A 26,329-nucleotide genomic window follows, 5' to 3' on the forward strand; every position below is an offset into this window, starting at 1 on the left:
CAACAGATCTACCAACACCTGGCGGGAACGTCAATTGCAATAGCATGATCAACACGAACACGAACGCTGCAGTGGGGACGACACCACCACTAATGAGTCCTGGGTATTCTCGGAGTGAAAACCCAAAGGGTGGGCTTTGGTGAATTTGGTAGACAAACGAGTCGTGTAGACGATAAGCAAGTGGGAGAGAAAATAGTGCTATCGTATAGCAGAAGTGCTTATCGTATAGAGGAGCTACACGATCATGTATGAAAAGCTGAACGACCGTTTAGGAAGAACGTATACGATCGTTTAGATAAATCGTGAGGTAGACGATCATTTAGACGGAGAAGTAGCTATCGTATAGGCTCTTGGGCGATTGTTTCACAAATTCTTTTGGGCGGTTGAAAAAATATTAAATGCACGATTCAAAATGAAAACTCTTTTCATTTTTAACCTATCGATTACCATAACCAATGCTATCCACTACCCACGTCCGAATGTGGAAAAAATGGATTAGTTATCATATAATTAATCAATCAATCAATTAATAAATATAATAATATTATATTTATATCCTATAGTTTGATATCACATATCTACTATAGTATTTTCTCCTCTACTTGATATAAATCATATTTACATCTAATTTCCTCCAAAATAATGTATCTCATACATTTAGCCAATTATATCATATATAATTAACTAGTCCAATTATATCATATATAATTGAACTTCCTCTTGTCAGTTTGAACATTTCAAATTAACCTAAACACTGGTCTTGACTTTATCCAAGCTACCCAGGGGACCTAATGGATATATGGCTCGAAGCTCCAACGGTACGTGAATAGCTGACTAAACTCTTTAGCCATGAGATCCACCATCCGTTAACTGTCAGTGATTCCACTAAAGACCAACAGCTTAACTCTTCTTACCATAGATATATTTTTGTGTCCATTGGATATAACCAATCATGAGTACGATGACTCTTCACAGATGCTCGTAAGTACAGCTGGGCCAATTTACCGTTTTCCTCTGTATTTACATCTCACTCTTTAAGTACCACTGATTCCTCTAACGAACAATACAACATAGTCCAACTATGTGTGAACACCTCTCAAGCCAGGAGAAGGTGTATGGCGCCACATTGTTCAAGCCCTGGAATCAGCCCTTAAGGGAGCCATCTATCTACTTACCCCTACCTCGGGGAAGGAGTGAATTCCATCTTGTATAGCTGAGTTCCCAGCTCCCAAATAAGATGAATCCCTAAAATAGTTGGTTTGAATCGGTGACCTGGCCACTCACACTCATACAAATCAAAGGACCGCCCTCAATGGCAGGAGTTCCCAACTCACTTAGGATTGAGGTCATGTTACCTATGGTCATCCTAGTGAAGTGAAATCTCTATCATGAACAGTGTTATATAACGAGACATTAACACTTCGTGGTCGGGTCTTATACAAACTCTTTGTATAGGATGCCCTCGCTCGCATGTCCCTAACATAAATGATCAGGATCAGACCATCTGTGACAAGTCACAACACTTATGACCATTCCACAAAGCGGGCCGCATCCGTAGCGTTACCAGGATAATATCTCCTTCCTTTATCCATATACTATAGACCATTTTGGTTATCACTCAAGACATGATTCACTTGTATGTCACCACATACATGCTTGAGTCATGTACAAATAACTAAAGATTTTATGTTTATTGGTTTGTGGTAAAGCAAATAAAATAATTAACCGAGCAAAATACAAGATGTGAAGTAAATATCATATATTAACAACACAAGTGTTCATACATACTGTTTAGAAACTACATGACATAAGACTTTAGGGCATCAACCCCAACATGTAGCGCTTAACAACTCCTTGTAACAATTACAAAGTGGATTGCATCTAATAGTGTTACCAGAATAAGGCACCCAACCTCATTCATATACTATAGATCATTTTGACTATTTACTTGAACCTGATCCACTTTTATGTCTCCACATAAAGTTCAAGTACTCATATAATAATCATGAATCTTTTAGTTTATTGGATTTCTAAAACAAAATAAGTAATTCATATATTCAATAACAACTTATTGAATTTTTAGAATAAGTTTTATTGTTTACAAACCACGAGTTTTGGGACCTAAAACCCAACAAGATATGTGTTCATTACTAGTTTCATGACTTTTAAGCTGAAAACTAAGATTTTTCCAATCATTAATTCCTCCATTAGCCAATTGAACTCTATTAGATTTAATACCAAATAACTTGCAATAAAAACAATAAACTTTATCAAAATCCTTTGAGCAACTAGCCAATTGCTATCATGTTTTTTGCTATTAGATAATTTTTAGTATAATAAATATTATAAAAATGTCTAAAATTTTCATCTTTTAAAAAACTAAATGACTTTCTCTAATGAGACATTTTTTCTATCAATAAGTTAATTAATTTAGAATCAATATTTTTTCATCTTCCTGTATCATATGTATTAAATTTAGAATGCACCATACATGTCTCATTATCATTACTAATATCATCATTATTTTCTATTTTTTTCACTTTCTTCGTTGTTTTTTGGTTTTTTTATTCAAGTTTATTTGATTACATGCTTCATTTTCAACCATATATTTATCTACTATTTTTATTTCATCTTTTGATTTGTTTATACCTATCAGTTCTTCTATTATTTGATCAGTTTTATTACTTTTAATTCCAATAACAAATTTTATCAAGAGCACCTTTTTGAGATTCAATCAAATTTTCTATTCTTCTTTTCTTCTAGAGTTTTTCATATCCAGATTCATATTTTCTAGTAGACATATTGATATCCTAAGTATGCAAATATAAACAAATCTTAGATGTTAAGGTATTGAACAATCAATAATATGAAATACATACATACATACATACATACATACATTATAGTATAATAATAAAATAAATTAAACATAATATATAGGAGAATTGCATAAGGTAGCTTTTTTAACAAATATATTAGCATCCATATCATCCTTTTAAAAAAATTGCAAATATGGTAAACATATATAGAAAAAAATATAACAAAAATATTTATATTTTTTTGTTGTAGATATTTTTCTTTATTCCAAAATTACCCTCAATAGGTATATTTTCCAAATATTCATCGTGAAATTGTCTCCTCCCGCATTTTTCCTACTCCTTTAGCATCCAAGTTTCTGCAACCAGTCGAAAGAATCAAAGTCAATTCCTCAACCAATTTCAATTTTGCATTCAACTTTCTCTCATGTTGTCAAGTTTCTTAGGTTTTGATTTCTACTTTCGCAATTGATTTGTAGATTTTTTTTTTCCAAAATCAAAGTTGAGAAATTCAAATTTGTGGATGGTTATTACAACAACCAACTCTAAAAATCACGCTCAATTGGTTTTGATTACGTTTTGATTTCGAATTTTTAAGGTTTATTTTGAATTTCTCAGGTTTCGATTACGTTCAAGGAAAATTGAACTTTATATCCTTCTAAATGAAAGACCCGTCGTTCATCGTTGCTATCTTTTTCAGATAATCTTCCTAATAAATGAACAAGTAATTGACCTTAAACTTATTTATCCCATAGTCTAAAAAGAACCCAAATGGTCCACTTCTAAACTTTTCTTTTTGTTCTGGTGTGAGTGATTTAAGCAATTTTTCTATCATTTCAAAGTTTGAATAATAATGCACCTTGTTCCCATGAGGTGGAATGTCCGGTTAAAGTATGTTCACAATTTATTAGTTTTACTAAATGAGTGCAACAAACAGTATTCAACTATTATTGTTGGGGTTGATGCCCTAAATCTTGTAGGGTTTTATAGTTTGTAAACACCTGTATGAACAAACTCTTTGTGATGTAGTAATATGAGATATTTTATTCACTACAGTCTATAAAATATGAGTTATTTTAGTTACATTAACCACAAACCAATAAACTAAGATCCCTGGTTATTGTTGTAACTTAAGCATGTATGTAGAGACATACAAGTGGATCGTGCTTTAAGTGATAACCTAAATGGTCTGTAGTATATGAATAAAGGAGGGAAACCTTATCCTAGTGATGCTACGAGTGTGGCTCGCTTTGTAGATGTTACAAGTGTTGTAAAGTGCTACAAATGGTCTGATCCTGACCATTCATATATTAGACATGCGAGGGGAAATGATTTATACAAAGAAGTTTGTATAAGACTAGACCACAAAATGTTTAGTCTCGTTATATAACGCTGTTCATGACAGAGACTTTCATTTCACTAGGATGACCATAGGTAACATGACCTTAATTCTGAGTGAGTTGTGAATTCCTGCCTATGAAGGTGGTCCTTTAATTTTCATGGGTGCGAGTGGCCAGATCGCCGACTCAAACCTACCACTTTGGGGATTCATCTAATTGAGGAGCTGAGAACTCAGCTACACAAAACATAATTTACTCTTTCCCCGAAGCAGGGGTAAGTAGATAAATTGCTTCCTTAAAGGCTAATTCCAGGGCTTAAACAATGTGGCGTCACACCTTCACATGGACCGAGAATTGTTTAATCATAGTGGAACTATGTATTGGGATTGATGTCCTAATTCTCTCGGAGTCTCGTAGTTTGTAAACATTATACACATTGTTATGAATAAAATAAGAGTTATTTTATTTTCATTTACTCATATCCAATAAACATAGATCCATGGTTATTATATGTAAACTTAAGCATGTATATGAGATATACAAGTGGATCATGCCTTAAGTTATAACCTAAAAGATCTGTAGTATAAGGATATATGAGGGATACCATATCCTGGTGACACTATGGATTTGACACCCTTTGTAGAGGTTTACAAGTGTTGTGAACTACTACAGATGGTTTGATCCTGACCATTCATGTGGAGACATGCGAGCGGGGGTGTCCTATACAAAGACTTCATATAAGACCGGACCACGAGATGATTCGTCTCTTTATATAACGCTGTTGATACTTGAGACTTACATCTTACTTAAATGACCATATGTGACATGACCTTAATCCTGAGTGTTTTGGGAACTCCTGCTTTTGAGGGTGGCCTTTTGATTAGTATGGGTGAGAGTGGCCAGATTGCCAACTTAACAAGCTTACCTTTTTGGGGATTTGTCTGATTGGGGAGCTGAGAACTCAATTACACAAGATGAAATTCATTCCTTCCTAAAGCAGAGGTAAGTAGATAGATTGCTCCTTTAAGGACTGATTCCGGGTCTTGAACATAGTGGCCACAACCTCTCTTTGAAAGAGAGAACTCAGTCATAGTAGGACTATGACTTATGTTCATTACAAGAATCAGTGATACTTAAGGAGTTAGATGTAACTACAAGGGCATAACGGTAAATTGGCCCAGCTGTACTTACGAGTGATCTGTGAAGGGTTATCGCAATGTTGATTGTTGATATAAACATAAAATATATCTGTAGTGAGGAGAGTGCAACTGCCGGTCTTTAGTGGAGTGTCTGACAGTTAACGGATGGTGGATCCCGTGACTAAAGAGTTTAGTCAGTTATTCATGTATCGTTGGAGCTTCAAGTTACAGATCCATAAGGTCCCCTTGGTAGCTCAATAGATTCAAGTTGACAATCAGTTCTTGGGGTTGATTTGAAGTGTTCAAATTGACAAGAGGAAATTCAATTATATATGATATAATTAGTGTGATATATGTGATACATCAAGTGGAGGATTAATGTAAATATGATTTACATTAAGTACCATAAAATAGAAAAAGAACTATGGTTTATATGTTTCATGAGATGAAATATTTAAACTATAGGTTATAAATATAATATGGTAAGTTGGTTATCATATTTATTTATAATAATATTAATTATTTGATAATTATCTCTTTTTCTCTAATAACCAATTGAGTGAGAGGTTATTGGTGGTTTTATGGTAACTGTGAGATAAAAGAAAAAATGTTTTTCCTAAAATGGGTAGTTGATTTGGAAATTTTCTCAAAGAGAAAAGCTATCAAATGAAAGTGTTTCACTAAGCGATTGAATGTGAGGTTATGGGTGGTTTTATGGTAACCGTGAGATAAAAAAAAAAGTTTTTCCTAAAATGGGTAGTTCTTGATTTGGAAATTTTCTCAGGAAGAAAAGCTAGCAAGTGAAAGTGTTTCACTACGCGATAGCTATAGAGAGACTAAACGATCGTGCACATTGACTATACGATAGTTCATTCAACTGGTCGTAGCTAAATGATTGTGTGACATTGTCTACACGATAGGCTACCATCTTCTATACGATTAAGCATATCGTTTATACGATAGACAACATCCTATCTCCCACTTGCTTGATCATCTACACGATCGTTGTCCTCCTGTCTCTTCCTCAAGTTAAGTTCATACAGAGTCCACAACTTCTGAATTCTCACATCGAGAATACCAAAGTAACCATTGTAGTGGTGTCCTCACTTAACTCGATTGATTTCGAGATTCTGGAGGTGTTTGTTGGGTTCGTGATCATTGTGTTCGTTATGTTCGTACTGGTGATCGTGGTGCACCAGTCGTTGCATTCAAGGGCTGTGTTGTTGTGGACGCTTGTAGATTGATCGAGGGAGTTTGAAGAATGGTTCTTCAAAGGTACGCATACTTTATCCCTTGATTTCTCCTAAAGCATGCTGTAATTTCTTGTTGTGCATGATTTATTAGTTTCTGTTCTTGTACTTTAATTGTTTATGTTCAATTTCGAATGGAATTTGGAAGGATCCTTCCATTGCTCAGGAAAGCCTCATGTCTGATTTTCTTCAATTGCTATTAGAGTCAGGTTGTTTTGATATTCCAAATTTCACTTTTGTTTTGAACTTCTTTTACAATCTGGTGGGTTTTAAGGTTTCTGCATTGTGTTTAAGTGTTAAATGCATTTGTGGATGTGTTGATAAATGTTTACGGGTTAATTGCCTATGTTTAAATCTTTCTTTTCGATTACAAAGTGTTAATTTGTAAGGGCCCCTGCGTTTTTGGGTATAATTAACATGCAATTGAGTCTGTATTCAAAGTGTTTGAGTTTTTTGAGTTGTTTTTTTATGAAGTTTCGAAGCATGGAGATGTCGTTCTCATCAAGGAAGAAGACCAAAGGTGGTCGTATCATGTAGCCTCAGGTAAACGATAGTTGAGTTTTTACTAAACAATCGTGTAGAAATATTCTGCCCAATTGTGTGGTATTTACTAAACGAATCGTGTAGTATTTATTAAACGATCGTTTAGATAATGCTAAACGATGGGGTAAAGCATTTACTCTATCGCGTAGTGTTGGTTACTCGATTGCATGGGCGCTGGAGGTAAACGATCGCATAGAGAGCATTTGATGCTCATCATTTAATAAAAGGCGTGCGCACTAAACGACGTATAGTTAGCATGCTTCATCCCATAGTCACTGACTACATGATCACCCGATATGCGATACCTCACGCTTGCTCAGCGATCGTTTAGACGATTGTGCTTCACCGCATTGTTTTCGTTTAGATGATCGTTTAAGGCTTGCATTGCTTGTTGCGTGCGGCACGATCGTGTACCTCATGCTTCATCGCATAGTCAAGGTACACGATCGTTGTTAAATGATCATTTAGCTCAGGAAGCATTGGTAAACGGTTGAGTAAAATGATTACTCTTTCGTGTAGGCGATCACAAGGAGTTTTGGTACACGATTAGTGGAGACGCGATTCTTCGTTTGGACGGTTCAAGACCCGGTTTGCCTGTTCGAACCGGAGACTTTTTGCTATTTGTAATAGTTAGCTTTGATTTTGAGGATTTGAGGCAAATTATCTCGGTTCATCAACTTTTATTTAATGTACATGAGATGTATGTTGGTTTATATGCCATAGTGTATGACATATAGATTTAAAACCCACCTTAGTGTATGACATATAGATTTAAAACCCACCTCGAATTTGTCATGTTTGAGGAGTGTCCTTAAGTCTCGATCCTTGATGCACCGCGAAGTGTTCGCAATGCATATGAGGTGTGGATGAAGGCTAATTCATTGGCCCGACTTCATATTTTGGCTAGCATACTTGATGTTTTGGCCAAAAAGGTTGATAACATGGTCATTGCACGTGAGATCATGGACTCGTTGCAAGATTTGTTTGAACGTTAGTTCTTACATTTCGAGCACAAAGGGATGGATGAGAAAACCAATAGTGTTAGTTCCCAAGTTAAACTCCAGGAAGAGGAAGCAATTGTTGCTGACTCTATTGAGATTCATGGAAGAGAAGTGTTCTCTGACATGGAACTTGGAGCTTATTTAGGTTCTGATATAGATCCCACTACTCTCCAAAAGAGGAGGACGTTTAAAGACAATGAATATGATTTATTGGTCTTGGAGACGTGTTTGGTAGAGAATGATGATTCTGCCTGGATCCTTGACTCGGGTGCCACTAATCACGTCAGTTCCTCTTACCAAGGATTTAGTTCCTGAGAAACGTTGCCACAGGGAGAGATGACTCTTAGAGTAGGTACTGGTGAGGTTGTTTCAGTTGTTGTTGTAGGCATGCTGAAGTTATTTTTGGACAAGAAACGTTATCTGTTACTGAATAATGTTTTTATAGTTCCTCATATTAAGAGGAACTTAATCTCAGTTTCTTGTCTCATTGAACAAGATTATACCGTCTCCTTTTCTGAGAATAAAGTGTTTATTTTCAAGAATGGAATGAAGATTGGTTTTGGTTCGATGGAAATTAACTTATATGTATTAAGGCTGTTAGTCATAAAAGCCTTGTTTAATACTGAAATGTTCAGTACGACAACAACAGCTAAAAGACTAAAGATTTCTCCTAAGAAAAACGCCTATCTTTGGCATTTAAGGTTAGGTCACATCAACCTCAATGGGATTGAGCAATTGGTGAAAAGTGGACTTCTAAAGAGTTTAGAAGAAAACTTTTTGCTGGTGTGTGAATCATGCCTCGAAGGCAAGATGACCAAACGACCTTTTACTGGAAAAGGTTACAAAGCCAAGGAAGCCAAGGAAGCCTGGAAAAGGTTCAGCGTTACTCGACGATCACTAGAAGTTGCTATACAATGAAGGAGCAAGGCTTCGCGTGGGCGATTCAAGACCCGGATCGCTTGTCTGAACCAGATGACTCGATAGCTTATGTAATAGATAATATTATTTTCGTTTTTTTTAGGCTAATCATCTCGGTCCATTAATTTTTTTTTTTTAATGAATGTACATGTGATGTATGTTTACTTATATGTCATATAGTATGCCATATAGTTTTAAAACCCACCATCGGTTGTGCATTTATTCATGCATCATCTTTATATTATAGGAGTTATAATATAGTAGTTTGCATGATTAAATTACTTTAAAGCATGCTCATGCATCATATAATATAAGAGTTATAATATATGCATGCATTAAGTACATCCATGCATCATCTTTATATTATAAATATTATAGTATAAGGGTGTATGAAAGCATATATGTTTGGTTCATTACAAGTTATATAAGAGTTATATATAATAATGAATGAACATTGCATGAAGCATGACACTTAGGTTAATTTATAAAAGTTATAAATACCTAGTCTAACTTAGCAATGTTGTTGGTTTTAGTTGTTTCTTTTTATAAGTATGATAATTAAAGAAATTAGAACTAAAATCAATAAGAAAGACATGCATGCAAACTTAGGCTTAAATCATGTTTTAAAAGAGTTTTAAAATTTAATTAAGATAGACCTAAGATTACGGTTCTAATGAGATTAGAAACCTAAGTTTAATCTTTTAATCGATTTAATAGGATTAAATTGACTAATAAAAGATTAAATATGTACCAAATCTATCTATAAGGGACCTTTTGTCTAAGGCGAGTTCTGTCTAGGCTGGGGTATTTAAGCTGATGAAAACGAAAGACCCTACCTGGGAACCTACCTAGAAAGGTGAATTAGATAGATTTGATGCATGCACGCAAATTTGATGATAGTCTGTTAAAGTGTTTAATCAGACTTGATTCGAACTTGTTTAATTATCAAAAGCAAAAGTTGTTTTTTAGCAAATTAAACTCACACTTAGATAAAATCAATAGCCAAATTGTCTAAGTTAATGAAACCCTAGGTAGAACATTTAGTGGGAGCTAGTTGGAGTATATGATACTTCACTTAAACCTCTACACGTTTCTCCTCGGCCTTAACATCAGAAGCGTCAATGCATCGTCGAATAGGTGGCAGCAGCTCTCTATGTACTTGTAGTTGAGTAAGGACACTCTGGGAGTGTCCCCTAAAGGATGGTGTTTGGGTGGGTCAATACCAAGGTGAATTGAGAGAATGTTAATAGTAAGTGGGAGCGGGACGTGTGACAACATATCCTATGGTCTCTCATTAGGTTGGATAACATTTTTGTGCATCGCCTCGAGGCACTCTGGGAGTGTCCCCCTAAAGGATGGCAGTATTTGCATAATTCTTTATCTGATCTCCTGAAAAGGATAAGGTTTCTTTAGTCTCTTGTCCTAATCTATTTTTTTTCCTACAGTGGGCGCATTAGGGCAGGACTCTAGAGCCTAAAATGAGGGATTACATTTACGCAGAATTGTTAAGGTTGTTAACAAATTCTGGACCAAAAAATGGTGACTTTTAGAGTCAGTTACAAGAGTTGTTTCTGTCTAATGGTTGAGAATGTCTCATCTCAGTAAAGGGGGACTTGATCACCCCAATGGTGACTTTTGTCCTGCCTTGCTGGGGCATCATTTCAAAATAGATGTCACTTCACTTAGGGTATAATAGAACTATTTTACTAAAACCTAATATTGGTGTTAAAAGTGGTAATGCAAATAGACTTATTAAGTTTGTTCTTGTTTCAGCATCTTTTAAATGACAACCGCTACTTTAGCACTTTTAGCCACTGACAAATTGACTGGCGATAACAATAGTTGAAAAAACATGATAAACACAATACTTATCATTGATGACCTCCGATTCGTTCAATGCTATGATCCCACAAAAAATGTGCGACCCAGGAATCTTCACGATACCGTGCTCAATTGGAGGGGTCTACTTTGGTCAAGCACTATGCGATCTTGGGCCAAGTATAAACGCAATGCCGCTATCAATCTTCAAACGATTGAATATGGGTAAACTCATGCCCAACGGAGCTCTCCTACTAGCGGACAAATCCCGAATACATCCCGAGGGAGAGTTGAAAGATGCCGTAATCTCAATTGACAAATTCATCTTGCTGGCAGACTTCATCATTTTGGACTATAAAGCGAATGAAGATGCGCCCATCATATTGGGATGACCATTCCTCTCGATCGGTCGCGTTAAAATTGATGTGCACAAGGGGAAAATTGTAATGAACGTCAATAAGGAAAAACTCCGGATTAAGGTAGTCAAGATCCCAGAAGATCAAGAAAAGAAGAAAAACCCGCCGTGGACGTAAAAAAAGACCAGCTTGAAATAAGTAGTCCCTGAGTTACTATGCGACTTAACCTCATCAGGGACGCAATCCTTTTGAATATCTTTTTTTTCATATCAATACTTCATGAAATTTCATTACCTTACTGAATTCTATTATCGCATATTTGCTTCTTTATAAAAAAAATAAAATAATAAAAAAATAAATAATAAAAAATAAAAAATAAAAAATAAATAATAAATAATTCGATAATGTTGAACGATCGTGGTAAACGATTTTGCTAACTCTGTTATTATTTGACCCTCTCAATGTTTTTTTACAACGATTGAGGTGAACGATTGCGGAGGCGCTACACGAAGATGCAACTATTTTATTTCGTCACCGCAATCAAAAGAGATCGTAAAGCAGGATGCGTCCACAAATAATGCGGGCGACAACGCAAATTTGGGGGTTGTATCTTTCCTTGACTTTATTCCAAAATTTGCACTATCGCATCGCATTTTAATTTTGAAAATTTCATCACCGCATCCTATTTGGTTCGCGCGATCATTTAACATTGATTAATTTAATAAGTCACCGCATGATTTCTCTTTGCCAATTATGATTTCAATGATGAAACACATGCTTCTATTTTTTCGTATATACTAGAGTCAACTTAATTTTAGGATAGTCACCTCATGAAATATTTCTAGAAATTAGTGGTTTGCTAGCTTTCTTTCAAACTGACCCTTTACGAAACTTCTTAAGAGCATCACATGGATTCTTTCAATCTTTTAGCAATGAGAACATTGCCACATTTTAAATTTGGGGGTGCAGTATTCATTTTCGACCTTGCTATTTTTAGCTTACAAAAAAAATAATAACGTTGCAATTGGATCCTACTCGTATTTGGATTTCCGCATGACACCCGTGGGGGCAAGCCAAAACGAAGGCTAGGCACTTGGATCAGCACAAGATCATATATAAAAAAAAAATGTGTCTAAAATACGCAAGGATAAAAAAAAATCATTTGAAAATACCCTAGTGAAAAAGTTTTTTTATGAAATAAATCATGCGATGCCCTGGAATCTAGTAAAGTCTTTTTGAAGGTTAAACTTGCGGTCCCTAAATTTTAGAAATATTTTAAGAAGAGACCTGGATAAGAATCAAAGAGATTTTGGTGTATAGGATTTAAATAAGGCATCCTTGAGAAATCTAGGAAAAAGAAGGCGGTCGACACTCTAAAGAAAATATTTAGCTTATGCTTGAGGACAAGCATTGTTTAAATTTGGGGGTGTGATAACGGGCAGAAATGCACGTTATTACAGCGCAAAGTTATAAAACAATGCAGGATTGCGATTGCGATGATAAAAATATACAATATTGCGTCCAAAAGTATTAAGTTCACAACATTGCGATCGCATGCGTCTATCGCATTAAAACAACTAACTTATGTATTTTTGTGCAGAAAATGCGTTGATGCAAGGCGAAAATGCGATCCAAAGAAACTAACGTCTGAGCGCATTAAGTGATTGCGTTGACGCAAGGCTATGTAATCATTTGCGCTCACGAATATCTGCTCAAGAAGGTTGCCGCATAGAGCCGATGCATCATGGTGAGCGCATCTGGGTGAAAAGCGTAATAAATCATGATGGGACAGAAAACTGATGACAGTTGATTCTGAATTAAGTTGACAAGCCGTTGACGACCTACTGTAGCAAGTACACTCAACTTTTCGTTGACAAATATTCAGCGCATCAGACAGAGAATTAATGTCATCCCATCAATGCAATCATAAGAGAGAAGAAGCCTTTCAACCCGAAGCTCTATAAATACCGAAGGCCATCTTTAGTGAAGGAGTTCGCTAGTTTTTAGAGTTCACCATTTAGACGATACTTAGCCTTGTTCTTAGTTTCTTATACTTAGAAGGCAGGGCAAGAGAAGGGAAGAGGCACCAGAAGATCGCCTGGTCAACTCGAGAGAGTGCCAGGGAGCGTGAAAAAATAGAGAGAGGGCCGACTCTTGCGAGAGCAAAAATATCTTTTGAGCAGAGTAGAAAAGAATAGTGTAAAAGCCTTGGGAAGCAAGAAATTGCTACCAGACTCTTTATTCTTATTCTGCATTGTCATTTTGTATTTCGATTATATATCTATAAAATAGCACTTGATTATCTACATCTGTTCACTCTCTTTAAAACACACATGAGTAGCTAAATCTATCGAATGGGTTGAGAAGTACTTAGCTTAGGATTTTCATCGCATGCGATCATCTTGCCTTATGTTGCGTCTATCACCCCTTTAGAGCTATTCATGAGAGATTCTAAAGAAAGAACCTAAGACTTGAGAGAGCTAGGTTAGAATCTAGACTCGAGAGAGCAAGATTAGATCTGCATAAGCAAGAGATAGAGACTTAGAGATAAGCTCTGTTTGTCAACATGCATCGTATACACCATAGAGATAGGTTATGGTATTATGCGGTTGCCTTGTATGTGTGTGTGTCAATCGTCATCGCATAGACAAGAATAGAGGCTTATGTGTAAGTCCTGTAGACATCATCGCATATATCGCATGCGTTCTAAAACTAGAAGCCGTAGCATTTGTGTAGAGATGATTTGTTGTTGTATGTGTGCAGCATGATCGCATAACATGAATGCAATCCTAAGAGGTGTTAGCTAAAGCTCTTCTCAACCCATTCCCCCACATATTCATCGCATCTTTCATAATATTAACTCTTTTCTTAACTCTGCCGCATACATTTTATACTGTACACAATAAACCAACCAACTCTTTGATTGACTATTACCGTAAAGTAATCTATAAATTACCACCGCATATTATTTTCCTTAGTCCCTGAGTTCGACCCTGGGCTTACCAGGAAACTCAGTAGGATTTATACTTGGGTCCTGCTGAGAAAACTTGTTTGCACAACACATTTTCCATCAACGCAATCCCTATCATTATTTCATCACATAAAACAACGTATCAATTACATCTTGACCATCCTGAACGACGTCTTGGCCAAGAAGCATGAGTTCATGGTCTCTGCTTGTGAGATCATGGAGTCCCTGAAGGGAATATTCGGACAACCGTCCGAGCAGCTCAAACATGAAGCTCTAAAGTTCATCTTCAACTCCAAAATGAAAGAAGGTACATCTGTTCGAGAACATGTTCTGAACGTGATGGTCCACTTTAATGTGGCGGAGATAAATGGGGCTTGCATCGATGAGGGCAGCTAGGTTAGCATTATTCTGATGACGTTGCCATAAAGCTTCCTGCACTTCGTAAGCAACGCTGTTTTGAATAGGGTTGATTACACCTTTACAACTCTCCTCAACGAGTTGTAGACATTCCAATCCTTACTGAAAAGCAAGGGGATGAAGGCTGGTGATGAAAATGTTGTTTCATCATCTAAAAAGTTCCTCAAAGGTTTAACCTCAGGAACTAAGTATACACCTTCTTCTTTCGGCACTAAAAAGTGGAAGAAGAAGAAGGGTAGTAAGGGGAAAGGGATAACGCTTGCTAACCCATAACCTGCCGCTCCTCGGGGTAGGCGACCAACGCCGGTTGAAAAGGGAAAATGCTTCCACTGTAACCAGGATGAGCATTGAAAATGGAACTGCCCAAGTTGGTTGAAGGAGAAGAAGAAGGCCAAGGCCAATCAAGGTAAATGTGATTTACTGGTTTTGAAGACTTGTTTAGTGGAAAATGATGATTCTGTCTGGATTATAGACTATGAGGTCACTAACCATGTTTGTTCTTGTTTTAAAGGGATTAGATCCTAGTGGCAGCTTGAGGCTGGTGAGATGACGATGTCAGTAGGCATCGGGTACGTCGTCTCAGCTATGTCAGTGGGAGGCCTCCGGTTAACTTTACAGAATAGGTTTATCATTTTGAATGATGTGTATGTAGTTCCCGAGTTAAAGAAGAACTTGATTTCTATGAAGTCCTTGCTTGAATGTAAATACACTTTAAATTTTTCAGTTAATAAAGTGTTTATTCTGAAAGATGATGTTGAGATATGTTCGGCTAATCTGAAAAATAATTTGTATGTGCTAAGGCTGTTAGCAACAAATTCCCTCCATAACATAGAGATGTTTAAAACTGCTGTAATTAAAAAAAAAAGACCTAAAGTTTCTCCTAAAGAAAATGCCCAACTTTGGCACCTTCGTTTGGGGCACATCAATCTCAATAGGATTGAGAGGTTGGTGAAGAATGGACTTCTAAACGAGTTAGAGGAAAATTCGTTCTGTGTGTGAATCATGCCTTAAAGGCAAGATGACTAAAAGACCTTTTACTAGAAAAGGTTATCGAGCCAAAGAGCCTCTAGAGTTAGTGCATTCAAACCTAGTGCATTCAGACCTTTATGGTTCGATGAATGTGCGAGCTAGGGAAGGCTACGAGTATTTCATTACTTTTACTGATGATTATTCGAGGTATGAGTATGTTTATTTAATGAAACATAAGTCAAAATCCTTTGAAAAGTTCAAAGAGTTCAAGGCTGAAGTTGAAAACGCATCAGATAAACGAATTAAAACACTTCGATCTGATCGGGGTGGAGAGTTTTTAGATTCTGAGTTCCAGAACTATTTGATAGAACATGAAATCATTTCCAAACTCTCAGCACTTAGTACACCTCTGCAGAATGGTGTATTGGAGAGGAGAAACAGAACCCTGTTGGACATGGTTCGGTCGATGATGAGTTACGCTTCCTTACCATACTCGTTTTGGTGTTTTGTAGTAAAGATTGCAACATACATCCTTAACTGTGTTCTCTCTAAGAGTGTTGCCAGAACACCTTTGGAGTTGTGGAACAGACGTAAAGCTAGTATGCGTCACTTCCGCATCTGGGGTTGCCCAGCACATGTGCTTGAGGCTAATCTTAAGAAACTGGAACCATTTTCGAGTCTGTGCCTATTTGTAGGCTATCCCAAAGGGACACGAGGGGTTACTTTTATGATCTTAAGGATAACAAGGTATTTGTATCGATAAACGCTACATTCCTTGAGGATGATCATATAAGGGAGCACAGTCCAAGAAGTAAAATCGTGTTGAATGAGCTTTTCAATGAAACTACTAAAACTTCAACAAGAGTTGTTGAAGAGTCTGCTATATCAACAAGAGTTGTTGATGAAAGTTCATCTAGTAGCTCAAATCCACCTCAAGAATTAAGGGAATCTCAACGTAATGGGAGGGTTGCGAACCCACTTGTTCGCTATATGGGTTTAACTGAAATTCTGGCTATAGTAGTCGATGGCAAGATTGAGGATCCCTTATCTTACAAGAAGGCAATGAAGGATGTTGACAGAGATGAATGGGTCAAAGTCATGGATCTTAAGATGGAGTTTATGTACTTCAATTCAGTATGGGATCTTGTAGATTAACCTGATGGAGTTAAACCTATAGGTTGTAAATGGATCTACAAGAGAAAACGGGGTGCTGATGGGAATATGCAAACCTTCAAAGCTAGACTTGTGGCAAAGGGTTATACCTAGGTAGAGGGAGTTGACTATAAGGAGACTTTCTCGCCTGTTGCCATGTTGAAGTCTATCTGCATCCTCCTATCCATTGCCTCATATTATGAATATGAGATATGACAAATGGATATCAAGACTGCCTTTCTGAATGGTAATCTTGAGGATACCATTTACATGGTGCAGCCCGAGGGATTCATAGCCCAAGGTCAGGAGCAAAAGGTTTGCAAACTGAATCGGTCCATTTATGGACTGAAACAGACATCTCGATCTTGGAACATAAGATTTGATACAATGATCAAATCTTATGGTTTTGACCAAAATGTTGATGAGCCTTGTATCTACAAGAAAATCATCAATAGTTCAATAGTATTTCTAGTGTTATATGTAGACGATATCTTACTCATTGGTAATGATGTAGGTTTACTGACTTCAGTTAAAAACTGGCTAGCAACCCAATTCCAAACGAAAGATTTAGGAGATGCTCAGTTTGTTCGTGTGATTTAGATATTTTAGGATCGAAAGAACAAAGTGCTAGCACTGTCTCAAGCATCATATATTGACAAGATGTTGATCAAGTACTCGATGCAGAACTCCAAAAGGGGCATTTTGCCTTTTTGGCATGGAGTTACATTGTCTAAAGAACAAATTCCTAAGACACCTCAAGAGGTTGGGAAAATGAGACGGGTCCCCTATGCATCTGCCGTTGGCAATTTGATGTACGCGATGTTATGTACTAGACTTGACATCGGCTACGCTGTGGGGATAGTCAGTAGATATCAGTCTAATCCAGGACAGGGTCACTGGACAGCCGTCGAGAACATCCTCAAGTATCTTCGGAGAATGAGAGACTACATGCTTGTGTATGGTTTTAAGGGTTTGATCCTTACTGGGTACACAGACTCTGATTCTTAGATTGATAAGGATTCTCGAAAGTCCACTTCAAGATCAGTGTTCACTCTTAACGGAGGAACTGTAGTATGGTGAAGCACTAAGCAGGGGTGCATTGCTGACCATGGAGGCTGAGTATGTAGCGGCTTGTGAAGCTGCTAAGGAGGCCGTTTGGCGCAGGAATTTCTTGACTGATCTTGAAGTAGTTCCAGACATGTCTAGGCCCATCACCCTTTATTGTGATAATAGTGGTGTTGTGGCGAATTCTAGAGAGCCTCGGAGTCACAAGCGCGACAAACATATAGAGTAAAAATACCATCTCATCAGAGAGATTGTGCACCAAGGGAACATGATTGTCACGAAGATAGCTTCAGAGCACAACGTTGCTGATTCGTTACGAAGGTTCCCACGGCTACAGTGTTTGAGGGTCACCTACAGAGCATAGGTCTACGGGACCGACCACGGCTAGACTAGGGCAAATGGAAGTATTGTTGTACTGGGCCTTTGTGCCTTAGTTTATTGTTTTGCCCTAAATCTCATAGGGTCCTGTCGTTTGTAAACACCTATATGAAAAAACTCTTTGTGATGTAATAATATGAGATATTTTATTCACAACAGTCTATGAAATATGAGTTATTTTAGTTGCATTTACCACAAACTAATAAAGTAAGATCCTTAGTTATCGTTGTAACTTAAGCATATATGTAGACATACAAGTGAATCATGCTTTAAGTGATAACCTAAATGGTCTGTAGTATATGGATAAAGGAGGGAAACCTTATTCTGGTGATGCTACGAGTGTGGCCCGCTTTGTAGATATTACAAGTGTTGTAAAGTGCTACAAATGGTTTGATCCTGACCATTCATGTATTAGACATGCGAGTGGGGATGCTTTATACTAAGGAGTTTGTATAAGACTGGACCACGAAATGTTTAGTCTCGTTATATAACTTCGTTCATGACAGAGACTTTCATTTCACTAAGATGACCATAGGTAACATGACCTTAATTATGAATGAGTTGTGAACTCCTACCTATGAGGGCGGTCCTTTAATTTGCATAGGTGCGAGTGGCCAGATTGTCGACTCAAACCTACCACTTTGGGGGTTCGTCTGATTGGAGAGCTGAGAACTCAGCTACACAAGACAGAATTCACTCATTCCCCGAAGTAGGGGTAAGTAGATAAATTGCTCCCTTAAGGGCTGATTCTGGGCTTGAACAATTTGGCGCCACACCTTCTCATGGCCTGAGAAGTGTTTAATCATAGTGGGACTATGATGTATTATTCATTAGAGGAATCAGTGGTACTTAAGAAGTTAGATGTAACTATAGGAGCAAAACGGTAAATTGGCCCAGCTGTACTTATAAGCGATTTGTGAAGGGTCATCGTATTGTTGATTGGTTACATCCAATGGACACAAAAATATATCTGTAGTGTGAAGAGTGCAGCTGTCAGTCTTTAGTAGAGTGCCCGACAGTTAACAGATAGTGGACATCGTGATTAAAGAGTTTAATCAGTTATTCACGTACCGTTGGAGCTTCAAGCTACAGGTCCATAAGGTCCCTTTGATAGCTCAATGGATTCAAGTAGAGAATCGATTTTTGGGTTAGTTTGAAGTGTTCAAAATTAACAAGAGGGAATTTGATTATATATGATATAATTAAATTGATTCAATTATATGTGATATAATTGATTTGATGTATTAGATACATTAATTAGAGGAATTAATATAAATATGATTTATATTAAATGCAATAAATGAGAAAAAGAACTATAGTTTATATGTTGTATATGATGTGATATTAAAACTATATGTTATAAATATAATATGATAAATTAGTTAATATATTTATTTATAATTAAATCAATTATGAGATAATTGATTTTCGGTTTTATCTCCTAATAATTGAATTAGTGGGAAGTTTTATTCAATTTTGATAACCGATGGATAAAATGAAAATTGATTTCATTTTTTTAGAATCCAACGCATTCCAATCGGAAAAAAAAATGTGTTTGCTATATGATAACTTTGAGAGAGTACACGATCAAGGACTGAGTTTGCTAGACGATAGCTCCTCGATACTAAACGACCGAGTACCAATCTAAACGATAGACTTCGCCCTTCTCCTACTTACTCAATCGTTCAATTCCTTCTTCCCTCTACTAAATCCATACAGAGCCCACATCTCCTGGATTCTCACACCGAGAATATCAAGTTAACCGAGTGGTGGTGTCGAGTTTCTTGTTCGATGGTCGATGGTCGAGTTTTACTCGATTGTTTTCGAGTATCTACCAGTTTGAGTTTGCTGGGTTTGTTGGTTGCATTTGTGCACTTGATCGAGTTTGCTTGGACGCTTGCCTGATTGATCGAGGGTATACTAGAAGAAAATTTCTTCAAAGATTTGTCTTACTCGATCCCTTTTTGTTTATTCTTCGAAACATGCTATAATTTACTTGTTGATGCATAATTGTTGTTGTTTGATTGTAAATGTCTTGGTCATTCACAATGGGGTTTGGAACGATCTCCTTCCGCTCAATAATTCTCTTGTTTAAGAGTTCCTTCAATTACATGAAGTAAAACAGATGTAAATCAATAGACAATCTAACCATGTTGTAATATGCTAATTACCTCATTGTTTTTTTTGTTTGTTTGTTTTTTTTTGTCTTTTTGTTGATGTTTCACTTTTCTCAAATTTCATTGTTCTTTTTTTGCTTTTTTCTTCTTCCTTGGTCTTCCTATTGTTTGCAATAACAAAAAATAAACATATATCAATCACAACAGAACCAATTGACTATCAGATGTTTGAAATAGTTGAGAAAAAATATAAGGTAATAAGATAGTAATTGGTTGTCAATCACATGACAATATTACGAACTAATATTTCAACACATCATCATGCAATCAAATCTAACTCACTAACATCCCTATCTATTACATCCAAAACCCAAATCCAAGAAATCAGAAGACCAACAACGTCAAACCTCTTTCGAATTGAAAGAATAAAAAAGCAAAAAAAAAAAAAAAAAAATAGTGAACAAAAACATAGCATATTGCATGCAGGAACAAGTGAATGAAGATTTTAAACATATAAGTACATGGGGGATGAGAAAACAGGAAAAAAAAAAAAGTATAGATTTGAAACATAAAAGTACATAAATATAAGTTGAGAAGAATGAAAAATCATCAATAATCTTAACATATTGCATGCAGGAACAAAGAAGCATGAAGCTTCTGATAGAAATTTAAAAATATAAAAATAAACACCATTTTTCTTTGGAACTTCGAGCAACAACAATGACCCTAAGTAAAAAATCAAAAGAGAAAGAAATCAATGGAGAATGAAGAAGAAATCGGAAGACAATTTGTCGAAGAAGAAAGTGAAGAAAGAACCAGTTTCCTAAACCCTAAACTTTTGTGAAGATGAAGAAGCTAGATGTGAATAGGTTTTCAATCGTGGAGTATTTTGGACTTTTGGTTATTAAGCCATTAGTGGAATTGGACTGGACTTATGTATTTTGCCATTTTTGAGAAATCCATATAACTGAAACTATGGGCCTAATTTTAATAATATTTTTAGACATGGCTGCAAGTGCTCCTAATATATAAATAAACAAAATAAAATATGAAATTTGTCAATGCAGTCTTTCAGGCTCACAAAATGTCATTATTTATAAGCAATTTGGCAAGTAGAAAGTGAATTATATTAACATTAATAATGTGTAATATTGAGAAATATGGACAAGACTTTAAAAAATGAGAATATTATGATACACGATCAATAGATGCTAAGCCCGATCATCTAATGAGCATCTATTATCATATAATGAGCATCTAATGAGAAATATGATTCTAGAAGAATCATAGAATAAATATTCATATAATTTCATTGCTTCAATTATCAAACCAAAATAGTAATTAATCCACTAGTATTTAATATTTATCCAATCCATTGATTTTGTGTCTCTCTCAAAACCGACATTGACCACCGCAACCTTCTTCACCGTTGCTTCTCCTCTTTTATCATAAACTACAAACTCCAATCAATACACAAACTCAAATCTTAATTATTTATTCACAATCTAAGTACATTTTCTAAGAAAGAAAAAACATATTCATTACTTTCCAGATACACTACATAGTTCTTACTTCAATATCGATATCTGGGTCATAGTTAGTAAGCCTCATTCATCAAAAGAAAGGGAAAAAAATTAAAAAAAGAAAAAGAAAAAAGACACTAACTTACAGTATTGTTATGATCTTCAGCATTAGATCCACCTCCTGCTTCTTCCTTGGAAGGACCATAAGACTTACTACAGGCAAGAAAATACAAAAAGTTGGCGAACAGCAAACCAAAAAGCAACCAATAATAATAATCACTGTGACCTTTATTGATATTGCTCGAAACCCAACTCTTTACTTCGGCTGCTTTACTGAAATTATCAACGGTAGTCATTATAAAACTAGCAGCCAAGTTGCCTACAGACATATTCAGCCCCAAAAGAGAGGTTGCTACACTGGACATGGCTTTTGGAAGCTCATTGTAGAAGAACTCGATTTGCCCGATTGCGTTGAAACCCTCTCCCATACCAAATAAGATGTAGCGTGGTAGCGTCCAAAATGCAGACATGTTTACCACTGCATTCGGGTCGTCGGAGAACCCTTCCTTTATGGCTAAGGCACGGCGATTACTCTCAACGATTGCAGATACTGCCAGACTTAAGGTGCTGAAAAGAATCCCAATTCCCATTCTGGTTTTCCCACTGAGACGAGTTGGTTTTCCCCTGCATTTGGATGCTAAAGGGAGGATCACGCGATTGTATAATGTAATCCATATTATTAGAGAAACTACTAACATTGCACCAAATGAGCCTGCGGGAACTTCAAAACTCGGAGTAAGGTGTCGATCCATGGATGCAACCTGGAGAGTATAGAATGATTGACTCAAAGCTGCAGAAACAAGGATCCCAGTAGACCATAATGGTATTATCCTGACCAGTGCTTTCAAATCTTCAACTTGTTCCACAGTGCATAGGGTCCAAGGATTTGAAGCTCTCCTATCTGAAGTCAGCTCTTCCTCAGAATTTCTAATGATGCATGCTTTGTTAAAAAACCTAGGGAGTCAAACAAGGCAAAATACATCTTATCAAAATCCAATTAAAGTAGTTAATTCCTACAGTTTTGTGTCAACATCAATGATATCTCAATTGGCATCACTTTTAAGCAGAGCAAAATAGATGGGCTATAGTCTAATATGCAGAAGTAAACAAAAACTTAGAGTTCGGCATTATCAAAAGAAGAGTCGACGCATTCTGAATCTAAAGTAAGAAGCATTATGAATGACACAAGCGCATGCACTTTGTACCTTAACTTGTCGCTTGGCAAGGCACACGGTGATCCGTTTTCGTGGTGGTATGTTTCAGGTATGCCTACAGATGGTACTTGCATATGCCTCTTCTTACAAGCGGCAACAACAACTTGCACAATCCCAGCACACCAACTTCTACTTGGCATCGACTTCAAATATAAGGGTGAGGCCGAGAAAAATGTTATCATAGATAATAACATGAGTGCAACAGGAACTCCAAATCCCATCCCCCAACCCATACGATCTTGAATATACACCATGCCTGACATTCCTACAAGTGATCCAACTGCAGATGAAATATAACACAAGTTAAAATAACTGTCTAGAATGCCTGAGTTGGATTTGCTTGTCCTGTACAACTGATCTGCACCAAAGGCAAGGTAGGATGATTGAAGGCAACCAGATCCTATGGACATTATTGCATAAGATGAATATAAAAGCGACAGTTGAGCTCTTGACGGGGCGTCACAACGGCCACTAATTTCATCACAGAAAGGCCTTGCTTGTGGAATCATCGCAGTTAGCCATAAAACAAACATGCCCTGTTACAAAAGATAAACAAGTAAACGTTACAGCATTGTCAAACTAGAAGAGCAAAGCAGCAAAACAAAAGAGAAAAAGATCATGAATCTTTTGTTCCTTTCTCCTTTCTCATCCAAATATTCTTTCTCATGAGCAGTTTACCTATCCTTTTCATTTATACAGCTTTGATCGTGACCTCATGGGGATTATAATATATGAACAATGAATCAGAGTCTGAATGCTCGTCTCATGAAAGAAATTATCATAGGCAAGAATAAAGTCACATTCTATTTTTTCTAGTGAAGAGGAGCAATTTTTTCTTCTGTGCATACAAAATCTTCTCTACATTGAAAATACAATACGATTGTATCCACTTAAAATTCAAAGTAAGGAATGAAAAAACCGATCAATCATGCATTTAAATAATTCTTTTGAGTTGGAATGGAATCTCGCTGAAAATTGAGAAACCATACTAAAATTAGGGCAATTATGGGAATAGCAGACAGGAAGAGGTTACCAAAAAGCTGAAGATAGAGCCAGCCGCGATCATCGGAAACCGACCGAAATAAGAATCAGCAAGAAAAGCACAGATGATCGGAGTAAAATTCGTGGCCGCAGACCAAAGGAAGATGATATTAGAAGCATAAGCAGACTTCATTCCATAAACCATAGTCAAATAAAGTATCATACTCGGCGATAAACCCTGACTCGCGAGCTTCTCAAGTGCTCCATTAGCTAAGGACGAAGAACAATCAGCTAATTTAACAACAAACACAAGAATGTAAAATCAGTTGTACAACAATCGATTACCGATTATGAAAGGCAAAGTTCTTAAGCCTCCTTTGTGATCGGCGGTGCTCAACAGTGGCTCTTCCATGTCTCTATCATCATCGGCAACCGATGGACCTTCCATTACAAAAACAGAGTGAAAATGGCGGTTGAAACAGATAGAACAGTTGTGTAGTGAACAAGAAATTGGACGAACAGTTGGTTAATATCCCGAAATCAGATGAAGAAACAAGAGAGATTCGTTGATTTGAATCTATAATTCGGGCCGGCCATCATCGCTTCGAAATTGTCTCACTCTCATGACTGATAGCACAAATGAAAAGAAAACAATCAATAATTTTGACCGTAATTTCATTTTCATTGAAGTCGTTATAGTGGGCCTTTCCGTATCCATTTCAAATGGTATATGACGTTTCTAGAGTTGCATTATTTCGTGAATAAATATGTTTTTTTTTCGTAATTAATCAATTTGAACAAAAGATATTGGAGATATTAAAAAAAACTCGATGAATTAAAAAAATTGATCAATTCAATCTAATCCGTACGGTTTAGGATAGGTTATTAAATTAGGTTGGATTTAAATAAATGAAAATTTGATGGGTTGAGTTGGTTCATAGGTTCACCTAATATAACCCAAACCAATCCGAACCAATTCGAATTTATTATTACTTATAACACAATTATTTATACATATATTGATTTTAATTTTATAATATTTTTTTGAATAATTTATTCTTCAATAACTCTTAAAAGTAGTTTCTTTGCACTTTAGAAAGAAAATTTTCACTATTTAAATTGAAATTTAGTTGTTAATCTTAATTTAATATATGAAAATAATTAAATAAGATTTTTACATATTTACATTGTGCTTCTTTTTAGAACAAAATTTTAAACAAATGACCCGATTAACCGGAACTAACCCAACCCAAATATTTCATGGTTGGGTTGGGTTGGGTTCATTTTTTAATAAAGGTTATCTGGGTTGAAGAAATTTATAACTCGAACAATTAGGTGGGTCTAAAATTCTTTCAACCCAACCCAGAACACCTATGAGAGACATGACTATTCGAATGGTCATAAATATTCTATAAATATATGTCTCTTTTTCATATATTACTCTCATGAAACTTTTCTCCTTTTTTATAAATTTGTGTAAGTTCGGTCTACTCCCACGAAGTGTAGTTTATTAGATCTTATGAATGAGGTGCTATTTCCATAAGAAAGTTAATATGTTCTATTTTGGAAGACAATTAGTCTAAAAATTCAGTGAAATTTTCTTAAGGAGACAATGTGAAATCGTTGGGCTCAGATTCTTTTCGGTATATAGATTCTAATTTTTGGTAATCTTACTATCCATATAACAATCTTAAGACAATTTTAAAATCTTATGGCTTTTATTAATCAGAATATGCAATTTTTTATTCAATTTTGTGCATTTGTTTCAATTAATAATTTTAGTAATCTGTTTTTGTTTAAACTACGTACATTAGAATCTAATTAAAAAAAAAAATCAAGACAATTTTCCTCTATATGGTTCGTTTATTGAATTCTGCTTTATATCGATTCTGTTGCCCATGCCAAGTTATATAGTGTTTTCTTTTGATTCTTCCTCAAAATTTACATTTGTTTTATATATATATATACACATTTGTTGCATATATTTTTTTCCTAAAATTATTGAAAAGGAAAACAACAACAATTTTCTCTTCTTCAGCCATCCACGGAGAGAAGATTAGTGGGAAGAAAAAATTGTGTTGCTCTAAAGAAAAAGGTGTGTTGCTTTCTTGATTTAATGTGTTCTATTTTAAAATTATTTATATATCTTATGTGACTTCAAAAGATGTGTTGAAATTGAGTAATTTGAAAGGATATTGAAATGGTTGAATTATATATATATATATATATATGTATATTTAAAAAAAATTCTTTCATGTTATGGTATTCATACTAAAAGTTGTGAAAATATGCTTGCACGTG

At 35.9% G+C, this 26,329-nt stretch overlaps 1 protein-coding gene across 10 annotated transcripts; it reads right to left on the bottom strand.

Moving 5' to 3' along the window:
- Positions 1–3,105: 3,105 nt before the first annotated feature.
- On the bottom strand, positions 3,106–24,705 carry LOC120075961 (protein NRT1/ PTR FAMILY 1.2). Of its 10 annotated transcripts, none has more exons than XM_090312539.1 (6): positions 24,374–24,704; positions 24,081–24,298; positions 23,039–23,583; positions 22,060–22,787; positions 21,920–21,986; positions 3,106–3,175 (listed from the first exon to the last, which is right to left on the bottom strand). In XM_090312539.1, exons 1-6 carry the CDS (start codon positions 24,474–24,476, stop codon positions 3,121–3,123), a joined length of 1,716 nt encoding a protein of 571 aa, XP_090168665.1. In that variant the 5' UTR covers positions 24,477–24,704; the 3' UTR covers positions 3,106–3,120. The 10 variants fall into 10 exon arrangements, with proteins under 10 accessions (XP_090168665.1, XP_090168663.1, XP_090168662.1 ...); XM_090312536.1 differs by lacking the exon at positions 3,106–3,175 and adding an exon at positions 19,674–20,234 and having other exon boundaries at positions 21,920–22,787; positions 24,374–24,469; positions 24,549–24,693; XM_090312540.1 differs by lacking the exon at positions 3,106–3,175 and adding an exon at positions 20,210–20,234.
- Positions 24,706–26,329: the final 1,624 nt, after the last annotated feature.

The sequence above is a fragment of the Benincasa hispida genome, chromosome 4, assembly GCF_027475165.1.
Source record: "Benincasa hispida cultivar pf3 chromosome 4, pf3_genome.v1.1, whole genome shotgun sequence".
Classification (NCBI taxonomy): Eukaryota; Viridiplantae; Streptophyta; class Magnoliopsida; order Cucurbitales; family Cucurbitaceae; genus Benincasa; species Benincasa hispida.